The 13,526-nt window shown below is 43.1% G+C and overlaps 1 protein-coding gene across 2 annotated transcripts; it reads left to right on the forward strand.

The window, feature by feature from the left end:
• The first annotated feature begins 584 nt into the window (after positions 1-584).
• On the forward strand, positions 585-2,506 carry LOC308239386 (spindlin-2B). 2 transcript variants are annotated; one of them, XM_080652215.1, is made up of 2 exons: positions 585-618; positions 1,566-2,506. In XM_080652215.1, exon 2 carries the CDS (start codon positions 1,568-1,570, stop codon positions 2,339-2,341), a length of 774 nt encoding a protein of 257 aa, XP_080508341.1. In that variant the 5' UTR covers positions 585-618; positions 1,566-1,567; the 3' UTR covers positions 2,342-2,506. The 2 variants fall into 2 exon arrangements, with proteins under 2 accessions (XP_080508341.1, XP_080508340.1); XM_080652214.1 differs by lacking the exon at positions 585-618 and adding an exon at positions 927-1,064 and having other exon boundaries at positions 1,566-2,458.
• The last annotated feature ends 11,020 nt before the right edge of the window (positions 2,507-13,526 follow it).

Consider the following 13,526-nt stretch of genomic DNA (forward strand, 5'->3'; position numbering starts at 1 on the left):
CTTGTTTATTTGGCCCGTGTTAGCCTTTGAGTTTGACATGCTTGTTTTACAGGATTATGGGGTCCTATGGACAAAAAATTATAAATAACAAAAAAGGATATTAAAAAGATTCAAAATGGATGCCACTTTTTGCAAAACTAGATTTGGTTTGTTATACATTGCAATTACATTCAAGAATAACTCTCTAAGCTTAAGCCTTATTTTTCCAAAATTAGGTCTCCAAATCTAAAAGAAGCCTACCATTGCTTTCAGGAAACTCTTATTATGGGGATTTCTGTGTATGTGTATACAAAGAATTATGTCTGTGTGTTGTGATTGGGTAGAGGTATATAATTGGGATTATGTGTTTCCTAATATGCATATCTGCAAATATCTAGAGGAAATGTACATATGTATGCACGTACATATATTTGTGCATGCATATAAAGGATTTCTGTAGCCATATAAGTTTCGAGTAAGGTAAGGTATTTCTGTGTGAATATGTGTGCATGCAAGAATGTGAGGAATGTGTTAAGAATGGAAAACCACTCTAGCAGGGAATTGAGGGGTGGAGCTAGAGAGCCTGGGAGGGTGGAGGTGGGGAGGGAAAGAAGAAAGGAGCGCCAACAGGTCACACAGGTACGAATTTTGGAACTGGGGAGAAGTCTAGGCTTTTTTCCTAGGCAAGAAAGGCTGCCTGTGCAGTGAATAGCAGGACAGGGAGGCCTCTTTACTGACCAAAAACTAAGAGGATATTCTCATGAGGAAAGGGGGAGGAGACTGCTGAAGCGGTAGCGGCGGTGGGATCCCAATGTGGCAGAGGGGCCTCTGCCGCCGACCTGAGGCTGAGGGTCCGCAAGCACAGCGCTGGAGACGCAGCCGCCATCCTCTTAGCCCGCCCCGCCGCCCCCCTGGACGCGCTCCTGGCGCACCGATCCGCTCCAAGCAGCTCTTGCAAGCTCGCGGCTCGCCGCCCGCTAATTCTCCTTCCACGCGGGCTCCCCGCGAAGGCAGGAGCGCGGTGTCCGATTTGGGCACGTGAGGCCCGCTCCCCGGAGGTGGACGCCAGGCAGGCAAGGCTATTGGTGGGTACCAGGTTGGAAAGAGAGCGGGGTGCACTCCTGCAGGAGATGGGGGGCGAGGGGGGCGAGGGGGGCAGGGGGCGGAGGCTGACTCGCAGCGAGGCTGGGGTGCTCGGGCTGCAGGACAGCGAGCGCCCGCGGGTCAACGCTGGGGAGGGAGAGGCGCCTTGCAGGGGATTTAGAGTGGACGCCAGGGGCGGGCGGTGCAGGCAGGGGCTCGGAACTCGGAAGCAGCCTGCCCCCTGCTGCGGAGTTCCTAACCCCAGCCAGCACCGCCGCCGCCGCCGCCGCCGCTGCCCTTCGCGCAGCCTGAAGGAGCCCTGGACAGAGAGCTCTTGCAGGCACGCAGCCAGGACTTCAGCGCTGGCTACAGGCTCGCAGGGGAAATGTAGTTGCAGCGCAGGGTACAAAGAGATGCCGCTGTCTGCCGAACGTCACCTTAGGGCATACTGACTGTCTCCCTACATTCTCTCCTCTTATCTTCCCTGCTCGCGCTGGCTGCAGGCATGAAGACCCCCGGCGCACAGGAAGCCGAAGGGCAGCAAGCCAGGGCACCAGCCGGACGGGCCGCTGGGTCTGCAAACACCATGAAGAAAAGAAGCTTCCCAAAGAAACAGAGGGGGCGACCTTCGTCCCAGCCCCGCAGGAACATCGTGGGCTGCAGGATTTCCCACGGATGGAAGGAAGGCGATGAGCCCATCACCCAGTGGAAAGGAACCGTTCTGGATCAGGTGCCTATAAACCCCTCTCTTTACCTGGTGAAATACGATGGCATTGACTGTGTCTATGGACTGGAACTTCACAGAGATGAGAGAGTTTTGTCTCTTAAGGTTCTTTCAGACAGGGTGGCGTCATCTCAAGTCACTGATGCAAACCTTGCCAACACCATCATCGGCAAAGCTGTGGAGCATATGTTTGAGGGCGAGCATGGTTCTAAGGATGAATGGAGAGGGATGGTGTTAGCCCAAGCGCCGATCATGAAAGCGTGGTTTTATATTACCTATGAGAAAGATCCCGTGTTGTACATGTACCAGCTTCTGGATGACTATAAGGAAGGAGACCTCCGTATCATGCCAGAGCCCAGTGAGCCTCCGCCAGCGGAGAGGGAGCCAGGGGTTGTAGATGGCCTGATAGGCAAACATGTGGAATATACCAAAGAAGATGGCTCCAAACGGATCGGCATGGTCATTCACCAAGTGGAAGCCAAACCCTCTGTGTACTTCATCAAGTTTGATGATGATTTCCATATCTATGTCTATGATTTGGTGAAAAAGTTCTAACTGCTAGTGTAGAATTTGCCACATTTGTGAAAACAAATGTATAGGTTGTGGATATGCAAAATAATGTTGTTTTTCAGTGTGTTGGAGTTTAAGGGTCCCGTTGATTTAGCATCGTTGCCAGCATAACTGTTGTTTGTTCTGAAAAATACAAATGTGTGTGGACATGACATGCTGTGTGGAAGGACTTTATCATGTTGAAGAGACTGGGTGTGTTTGGTGGATGGGGCATGAAAGGAAGGGACAGCTGTAAATTCAGGCTGTGAATAAAGTTCAGCTAGCATCATCATCAGTCATCTAAAAATGGAATAGGACTTAGCTGGCCTGCTCTAGGAAGGAGGGAGGAGAAGGAACTAGAGATGGGCTGTGGGGGGAGGGCACAGGGGAGGTTGCTGCTTAGGAAGAAGTGGGAAGGGGCCAGAAATGGAGGGGCTTCCTGGGGGGAGGGATGTCTTAGGAGGGGGAGGCACCCAACTGGGAGGAGATGAGAATAACAGAGGGAGAGGGAGATCTTGGGGCTTAGAGGAAAACAGACTGAATAACTTGAGTAGACAGGGCACAAAGAATCTCACAAGAGGTCCAGAGCAAGGGGAGAAAGACAGAGTTGGCAGGGATTTGGGGAGAGGCTAAAGGATACTCACTCTAAGGTGGGACCTAGGCATGTGAGGACCAAAGGGCCAGGGATACTGCAGAAGGAGGAATTCTAAGAAGAAAGACTGACCCAGGGAGTGAGCCTACAGAAAAAGAGGTGTGGGGAGTGGGGCCCAGGAGAGAGGGGAGGCCCAGGAAAAACTTGCACTTCTGACAGGTCCACATTGCTGTCCCTGGCTCTGGGCACAAAGGATGTGGCAAAGGAGAGAAACCAGGTGGCTTGGAGGTTCCCTAGAAGGGTATTTTGACAGGAATGACTCAAGGGTTAAGCAGGAGCCAGGATTATACCTAAAAGGTTCATTTCAGGGACTTCATGCCACAACTGCAAAGCAGGACCCCGGACCCTCAGCCTAAACACACTCACATTGTGCATTAAGCACGTGGCTGTGGGAGGCCTCATTGCTCAGAGGACCCAGGTGCAGCAAATCTTGGACCTGAAGGTCTTGGTTCCTTTACCCTACACTGTGTAAACAATTCCTGTGGGACTGGGTCAGTGGGCTCTCAGATCTTAAGAGCTGTGCCATGTTGCACTTGGAAAGTATTTTATCCACAAAAATGGAACCTTGCAGAACCCAGCAGCATCAGTCCCCTCATTGTTCTTTCTCTGGCCGGACTGAACCTTGCTTCCCTTCGGAGGAGGGACATCAGAGGATTGCGCCTACTGTTTCTCTCCAGGGCATGAGCATGACAGTCCATACTTCCCATAGTTGGCTTCAGTCCATGCCTCTCACAGTTGGCTCCCGCCAGTGCTGCACCAAACTGAGGTTTGCTGTCCCCAGAAGCCCCATCTGTTGGCTATATCCCAACAGGTCGGCTGGCTCTCAGGGAACTCCTGGCCAGTTTTGCCCACCCCAGGCACTTGGGGAGCAGTGATTGGGAGTGTTTCCAGGTGAGATAAATGGCATGGGGAAGTCAGGCTGGGATCTGTGGCTTGGTGTAACTCACTCCTTTGGCTCTGTATTGCCACATAGCAGTGTAGTGGTTGTTGGTGTGAGGCTGCAGTAACTCCAATAAAGTCCCTCCGAGATAGGGTGTCCTGACACATGGGCCCTTCTCTTCCTCTCCTCATTCCCTTTTCCTAGTACTGCTATTGATGTTCCCCTCAAAACCCTCTCTCTGGTTCACTCACTCCACCCTTCACCAAAATATATCCTTGTCCTGAAAGGAGGAGGCTAAAGGATACAACCCTTTGCCCAACTTCCGCTAACTCCCTGACAAATAGGGAGACGGGGAGGTAGGGAGTGTCAAGAGTTGAAAAAGTAGTAATACCTATTCATACTACACCCAACATGACTTGAACTGTTTCCTTCAAGAATGACACAAGGCAAACCCACCTCGCCATAGCGGGGCTAATTTTCTTTCATATGTCACACAATTTAGTCCTACAATCACCTGTAGGATACCCATGAGTCAATTTCAGTGGGCAGTCATTTTTCATTTTGATCTTCCTGTTTTTGTTTTCTATGTTTAACTAACTACCTGGACATTTGGGAGGTTTCATATTTTAAAAATTCTTATTTCTGGCTCACCTAAAAAAAATTAGTAAACTGAGGATTATGGTCCACATTCCAATAAGGATACAGCAGCTGGGACTGAGAAAGGGCTCAGCCCATTATAGACTCAGATGCTCTCAAGTTGGCCAAGCCCCCAGCTGGCCTGCTTCACTCTAGCGAATAAAATGCCCAGTTGTCCCCTGGAGGCATTAGTGCATGTAGCTTTGAGGCAAGACCCAGGGAAAACTGACTAGCTCCCTTTTGCCTTAGTTTGACCCCATTTTTTGTTTGTTTTAGCTTCGCTGCACCAATGGTAACTACAGGTAGCTCTCCACCAGGCTGACTTCTAGGCACAGGCACTTATGATGAGGTATTGAAAAAAGAAACAAATAGCCGAAACCGGTTTGGCTCAGTGGATAGAGCGTCGGCCTGCGGACTGAAGGGTCCCGCGTTCGATTCCGGTCAAGGGCATGTACTTTGGTTGCGGGCACATCCCCGGTGGGAGGTGTGCAGGAGGCAGCTGATCGATGTTTCTCTCTCATCGATGTTTCTAGCTCTCTATCTCTCTCCCTTCCTCTCTGTAAAAATATCAATAAAATATATTTAAAAAAAAAAAAAAGAAAAAAAAAAGAAACAAATAAAATAATCTTACCCTCATGGAACTTTCATTTTAACGTGCCAGACATTAGCCAAGATACAATAAATAAATCGAAAGTATTTTCAAAGTGGTAAATGTTGAGGAAAATAAGGAGGAATGGGTAATGAAAATTCCAGACAGGAGTCTGACATTGATTAGATAGGAAGGCCAGGGAGAGCCTCACTGAGAACGTGGCTTTTGAGTAAAGACCTAAAGGCAGCAAGAGGACTGGCCCTGTGCATGTCTGGGGAAGGAGCCTTACAGGTAGAGGGATAGCAAGTGCTGAGCTCCCAAGGCACATGTGGTCTGCCATGTTCTAGAGACACTGAGGATACCAGCATGGCTGGAGCTGGTGTGACTGAAGTAGTGAATGTCAAGAAGTGAGTTCAGATAAATGCCAACTAAACAGAACCAAAAGTGAAAACAAGTGCTGGGGATCTGGGAAGCAGATAGCTTAGAGCCTTGGAAGTGCTAGAATGAATTTGGCTCTTACCCTGAGTGTGATGGGGAGCTATTTGATTCTTTTTAGCAGAGGTATGATGTGATTTGTCTCATATTTTATCAGGTTCACCCTGGAAACTCTGGAAAGTAGCCTGTGTGAGGTGAAAGGATAGAAAAGGGGAGGTCAATTTGGGATTATCCAATATTCTAGGTAACAGATAACGGTGGTTTAAACCAGTCTGGTGACAGTGGGTGTCGTAAGAATTGCCTGGATTCTGGCTGTATTTTGAAGCATAGCTCCATAATTTGACCTTAGACAAGATATCTGGTGGAAGAGAAATACAGCAGGTGTCAATGACAACTGTACATTTTCTGATATCCTTGAACCACACAACCTCCCCCAGATAAAAGCTGAAGGATTTGGATTCTTATTGCTTTTGTTTGGGTGTATAATGCTGATGAAGTGACATACCAGAGCGTGAAAAACTGACCAAAAAAAACCCCAACTGTGTAAATTGTTACTGTAATGTTCACCCCCTTGGAATGTTCCCTACCTTTCTATTCAAACCAGGTCAGAATTAAAGGGTGCTATCATTGCAATAGGGAGCAGGTATCCCAAACAGTACCTGTCATGGATAAAACAGTTAGTACAGAATTTAAAATTATTGGGTGTTCAAAGGAGGCAGAATTCAGACAGGCCATGAACTTACACTGTGTCTGGGTAAAGGACAGATGCCTATACTCATGTGGAATTTTTCAAAATGCATTTTCCAGATCACAACCCATTTTCCATTCCCAGGGTCAAGTCATATTTTCCTTTCTAAGTATAATTGAGTTAAAATGGAGTGAATATGAGATTAATGATTAGTTATTAGTGGTGGGATTACACAGTCAATCAGTCTTGGTTTGTGCATGCATTACTGTTAAAGGAATATGGTCAGAGTCTCCCAACTCTTTCCTCAAGGTCATTATTGGAGACAATTGCAAAGGGCAACTTTGGAATGCCAAAAATTTCCTTTCCTTTCTTAGAGATAGAAACCATTGTCCTGTTTGTTTGTTTGTTTGTTTGTCTGTTGGTTGGTTTTTCCGTAGGGAAGTGGCGCTAGGTCTTGCCATAGTTGCAACGGATATACCTTCTCTTCCAGATTGAAAGTGTGCCACAGCTCAACATAAAGTTCAATTGAGGTTTCAGAAGACTAATAAATAAAACCTCTTTTCTCTTTGCAAGTTTTGTAACCATCTGAGAGACAGGCACAATAATCACAAAAATGGAGTTCCAAATATCTCCTTTGTATTCAGAAAAGCGCAATTGGGAGGACATCCTTTGCTATGAGACCCGGAGGACTTCCTCACACTTCACACAGTCACAGGCAGAGCTAGATAACTGCAGGCCTCCCAGAGAGGGGCGGATGTCCCTGGCCCCCAAGTCCTACTCTCTGAGAATAAATTAGATTGCATCTTCTGCTTAAGAGAGATAAATTCAAGAGACACCTCAGAAGGTGTCGCACATATTTAACTCCTCTCAAACCAATTAAAGAAATAATTGGTAGGAATGAAGGCAAGGGAATGAGGGTCCTACTTGACAACCACTACACATAGTACTTGGTAAAAGAAACAAAGTGAAATATCTTTTTAAAATAATTTTTATTAAGGTACATAAATGGACGTACGATATTATATTCGTTTCATGTGTACAACATAATGACTTGTATATATTGTGAAATAATTCCCATAATAAGTCCAGTTAAAATCCATCACCATACATAGGTCCAATTTTTTTCCTTGTGATGAGAACTTTAAAGATCTACTCTTTTAGAAACTTTCAAATATGTATTGCAGTATTACTAACTATAGTCACCATGCTGTACATTATATCCCCATGACTTATTTATCTTATAACTGGAAGTTTGTACATTTTGACTCCCTTCACCCATTTCACCCACCACTTTTTAACTTTGTGCAGTTAATATCTGTTCAACATACCTGAGCATAATTTGCAATGGGTTATAGTTTAAGGGATTAATATTTTCAGCGTGGCTTTTGAAAATCAATTCAAGAGGCTGCTGAGATAAACCATGAACTTCCTAGCTCACTCATTGAAGAAGCAACAGCAGATATTGAAGGAGGGCCCTCACAAAGTGTGAGCAAGACTCCTCTGACTGCCCTATAATCTTGTCTCCATCATGTAGGGAGGGAACTATACCACTGGTTGACCACAGAAGTGGCTAATTCACCCGCTGGCTTAGAAAAGACTAAAATGTGCATAGAGGAACACTCTCACTAAAATCACGTTAAAATCTCAGATAAGCCCTGACCGGTTTGGCTCAGTGGATGGAGCGTCAGCCTGCGCACTCGAGGGTCCCAGGTTCGATTCTGATCAGGGGTGTGTACCTTGGTTTCGGGCGCATGCCCAGTGGGGAGTGTGCAGGAGGCAGCTGATTGATGTTTCTCTCTCATCGATGTTTCTGGCTCTCTGTCCCTCTCCCTTCCTCTCTGTAAAAAAAAAAAAAAAATCAATAAAATATACTTTTAAAAAAATCTCAGATAAAATATCACAGATCTCCTTTTTAATGTATGGCTGAGCTTTAAAGATTATGAGTAAAATCCCTAGAGAACGGAAAATAAAAGCAGTGAGCACATGACCTGATGCTTTCATAGCATGGAGAGAGAAGGGTGTTTTCTCAAAAACTAAAAGACTTAGAAAATAAAATAAGGTCTTAAGTATGATTACATCGGGTATTGGGAATTAAGCTCTCTTTGCCCTTTGAATTCTCCACATAATAGTAGTAGCACTCTTTTAAAAATATAAATAAGATTATATTACCCTCCTGCTTAAAACTCCACAAAGCGATTCTATTACAGTTGATATAACATCCAATCTTCTTGCTTTACTCTGCAAGCCCTAGATCATGTACTCTCAACTAGCATGATATTGCCCACAAGGGGGAGAAAATTGATCCTTGTGTGGGAGGTAAAAAAAAAAAAAATCTTAGCTATTACAATGGTTTGTGGCCCTCCAAAGCTCAACTATATCTGATAAAATCTTATTCCTCAGAATTTAATTGCTCTCTTTAGGTTTTCATGGATAATCACAAGAACAACAGTGACACTGAGTTCATGGAAGATAAACAAAATGAATGCAAGATTAGTGCTACAAAACCATGGCAAATAGATGGCTGTGATTGGAGGACGTTTAAGCCATTGCTCATTCCTGAAGTCATATCATGAGAAGTGGCCTGTGTGTACCTATTGGCTGGCATTGATTGCATTTATAGTTTGTCTCCCAGACCCTTGTGTGTGACTTGGGCTTTGAAAATTAAAGTGAAAATGATATATATTTAATTATTCAACCCATCAGTTATTATGTCAAGTGGTGAAAGGACAAAATGTCAATGATTTATGAATATCTAGCAGCTAGTTAAAACTTTTGTCCTAACAAAGCAAAAGTTAAAAGTCAAGTTCACTAAAAATAACTTTTTAAAAAAATCAATTTTTTCAAATGTTTTGCTTTTCTGGAAATACAGATTTTGGATTATTTTTAAAAATTTGATTATCTGATATGTATATAAATTGCTAATTTGCATATTTACATTGTATGCATTAGAATTTATGTCATTAAATTCCATTAAGTCACTCAACAAATAGTTAAGTTAGATGTTAATATTTTCCCAATTTTTAATTTCATCTCTATCTTCAAATTTACTTATCCCAACCCTACATAAAACTTCCTATTTTTATATATGTAATCTTATGTATTAAGCACAGATACACATACATTTACTAAACAGACACTTTGCCATTTTAGATTGCATTACAAGTAATAGAAAACCCAAACTCAAGTTGCCTTAACTGTAACAAAATTTCTTATCTCATAAATTGGAATCAAAAGTAAGACTCCAGGGATGATATGATCAGCAGCTAAATGAAATAATCAAAAGGCTCATACTATTCCGATTCCCTCTTCTGCTATCTTCCTTGTGCTGGTTTTGCCCACAGGCTGGTTATAGAGATGCCAAGGATCATGTGCACGCATAGCATTATCCTAAAAAAGAAAAGAAAACATAATTTCCTGTCTCTCTGAAGAGTGAAAAAAAAAATTTTTTTTGGTCAGAAGTCTCCCAGCCAATAGATTGTTATGTTTCATTGTTCAGATCATATCCTATGACAAATACTAAACCAATCACTTACAGGGGGCCATGATATTGCCATGATTAACTTAGAGTAACCTTGTAGAAGGGATATATATTGGGAAGTCAATGGCTCTGACTACCTACAGGTACAAAACATGTCACTAGTGTAACAGTCTCCCTCTTTTTCTTAGCGTGAATTTGATGTCTTCTCAATGCTGCTTTCTTCCTCAGTCTCCAGATGATGGTAAGGTGAACAGAGCAGTTTGATTCTCATGTCTTCTAGGTTCACTCATGTCCAGTGAAAAAGATCATCTATCTTATATCCAGGAGCTTGTGCAAAATATCATCGTACCTATTTGGCTCTGATTAGTTTGGGTGCCTAGTCATAAAATAATCATTCTAATAGTATTTCAGTGCTCTGCAAGGTGAGACTTAGGTTGTTCACAAAAGGGAAATGGGGGACGCAATTACCAGAAGTGTAATTAGATGCTAGGCTGCAATGCCAAATAATGTCACAATTCAACACATTTTGCTGCTCTATATAAAGCCCTCTTGCCATATACGTCACTTAAAAATGTCTCTACAATAAAGGTGTGCTTTCATCAATTGCTGACAGAATGCGAATTATTACTGTCTATTTGGAAAATGCTCTTGCAAAAATAACTGCTATTTTAAATGTTCAGCCAATAGATTAGTTTATTTTTGAACTTTAAATAAATTGGAAAGACAAAAATGTGTGCCTGTTTGTTGTCTTCTTTTTAAAAAATGTATTTGTGAGAGTCACTCATGTTGTTGCATGTACTTGTAATTTTCTCATTCTTGCTTCTATATGATATGCCATTGTATGAATACACTACAAAATACCCAGTCTACTGTTGACAAACATTTAGGTGGTTTCCAGTTTAGAGCTATTGCAAATAGTTGAACACATGTATTTTATAATAAAACTAGAGGCTCAGTGAATGAAATTCATGTACAGGGGGTGGGGGTGTCGCTTAGCCTGGCCTGCACCCTCTCACAATCTGGAACCCCTTGGGTAGGGTCCCTAGGCATGGCTGGTGATTAGGGCCTATTGGGCTTTCCTTCCTCTGGCTGCCAACAGCTGGACCCACCCGTGCTGCTGCCACTGCTTGCCATCTGTGCAGCGCTGCCCGCCACCGGTTGCCTCCCTCTGCAGATGACAGGTGTGGGGTGCAATCGCTTGGCTGGCCTGGGCCTCCCTCTGTGGGGTGATCTCTGGCCAGCCCACACACCCACCACAGGGTCGCTGGCCGATGGCCTGGGCCTCCCTCTGTGGGGCGATCGATCACGGGCCTCCTCCCTCTTTGGGGCCATCATGGAGCCCCCCCAGTCCATCGCCCCACAGAGGTTGGCCTGGGCCTCCCTCTGTGGGGCGATCGTGGGGTGATGACAAGGCCCCCGGGCCAACAGCATGGCACCCGCCTTGGCTGGCCTGGCACCAGTGTGTGTCATAGCGTGGTCGTCCGGAATGTTGTCTGGATGGTCATTATGCTGTTCGGTCGGTTTGCATATTATACTTTTATTATTATAGATATAGGGGTTTGGATTTTAGTGATAGGAGACTAAGGAATTCAAAACAGCTTTCTCATTAAAGAAATAATAAAAGCTGGATAAAACAGTTAAAAATAAATCTTCTCAAAGGCATCTGAAAACCAAGAAGATAGGAAATAATTACTCAGCCAGGATATGAAGGAGAACAGGTCCAAGAGATAAACAGTAAATGTGTTGGATGTTTTCTCTCCTGCGGAAGTTTACCTATTCAGGAGGGGATCACTGAAAGGCTTAGAAGCTCAGAAGAGCTTATGAATTCCCATTGAAACTAAGAATGCAGAAATTGGAGTCAAGAGCTCTGATAAACACCCTTCACTAATTTGGTTGGAACTCCAAAGGTGATATCCCAGGAATAAGGGTTAACCAGAACTAAATAAGCCCTCACATGAATTAACATATATCTGAAAATTGCTTTCCCCCAAAAAAGTTGTATGAACTTTCATTTGAAGCAGTACTAGATGTGAAATTCATTCCTCATGCTCAATGACATTAATATTTTAATGTTATTTCATACTTTGTTGAATCAATTTTTATTGATTTACTTTTTTCTTTTAGGAATTATTTTATTGTTTTAAGCTTAGCTGTTCTGTTAACATCTGACACAGCACCTGATTCAGATACCATAAGTAACTATGAAATGTTCATATTGTTTATTGGGATTTTGTTTTGTTCATTAGTTTTTTTCTTCTGTTTTATTTTGCTGAATTTTACATTTTAATAAATAAAATATTGATTTAGGGACAAATTTAGTGTAAAAATTTCCCCAAATATTTACTGTTTTCCTTCTTATTTATTATTATTAATTTTTAATGTTGAGATCTTTTTTTAAAAATATATTTTTATTGATTTCAGAGATGAAGGGAGAGGGAGAGAGATAGAAATGTCAATGAGAGAGAATCATTGATTGGCTGCCTCCTGCACGCCCCACGCAGGGGATCGAGCCCACAACCCAGGCATGTGCCCTGACGGGGAATTTAATGTGACGTCCTGGTTCATGGGTCGATGCTCAACCACTGAGCCACGCTGGCTGGGCTACTTTTTTCCTTTTAAAAAATTTATTAAAGCCGAAACCGGTTTGGCTCAGTGGATAGAGCGTCGGCCTGCGGACTGAAAGGTCCCGGGTTCGATTCCGGTCAAAGGCATGTACCTTGGTTGCGGGCACATCCCCAGTGGGAGTTGTGCAGGAGGCAGCTGATCGATGTTTCTCTCTCATCGATGTTTCTAGCTCTCTGTCACTCTCCCTTCCTCTCTGTAAAATATCAATAAAATATATTTTTAAAAAAATTATTAAATTTATTGGGGTAACACTGGTCAATTGGGTTACATAGGTTTCAAGTGTACATTGCTATGATACATGATCTATATTGTACTCTGTGCCCACCACCCAAAGTCAAATCATCTTCCATCACCATATATTTGGCCCCCTTTACCTCCCCTCCACCTCCTTCCTTCTGGTAACCACTATATTGTTGTCTGTGTCTATGAATTTCAGTTTTATACTCCACATATGAGTGAAATTTATGGTTCTTAGCTTTTTCTGACTGACTTATTTCACTTAGCATAATATTCTCATATTATCTGTCCATGTTATCACAAATGGCAGTATTCCATCTTTTCTTATGGCTGAGTAGTATTCCATAGAATAGATGTGTCATATCTTTATCCAATTCTCTATCAAAGCTTATCTCTATTCTTAGAAACCATGAATAATGCTGCAGTGAACATAGGGGTGCATATATCTTTGTGGAGAATATTTTTGAGGTTTTTGGGTAGATACCCAGGAAAGGTCATATGATAAGTCTACTCTTAAATTTCTGAGAAACCACCATGCTGTTTTCCATAGTGGCTGTACCAGTTTACATTCCCATCAGCAGTGAATGAAGGTTCATTTTTCTCCACAACCTCTCAAATACTTGTAATTACTTGTCTTATTGATAACAGCCATTCTAACAGATATTAGGTGGTATCTCATTACAGTTTTGATTTGCATTTCCCTAATAGCTAGTGAAGTTGAACATCTTTTCATATGTCTGTTGGCCATTTGTATGTATTCTTGGGAGATGTATCTGTTCAGGTTTTCTGCCCATTTTTTTTATTGTATTTTTTGTTTGATTGGTGTTGAGTTGTGTGAGTATTGTTTTACATATTTTAGATATTAACATCTTGTTGGAGCTGTTGTTTGCAAATATCTTCTCCCATTTGGTTGGTGGGCTTTTTGTTTTGCAGTCAATTTCTTTTGCCTTGCAGTAGCTTTTTAATTTGAT

This window comes from Plecotus auritus (assembly GCF_963455305.1).
Source record: "Plecotus auritus genome assembly, chromosome: X".
Classification (NCBI taxonomy): domain Eukaryota; kingdom Metazoa; phylum Chordata; class Mammalia; order Chiroptera; family Vespertilionidae; genus Plecotus; species Plecotus auritus.

Bases quoted from the DNA above. Each gene is read 5' to 3' on its own strand.
- LOC308239386 (XM_080652215.1), top strand. From the start codon at position 1,568: ATGAAGACCCCCGGCGCACAGGAAGCCGAAGGGCAGCAAGCCAGGGCA.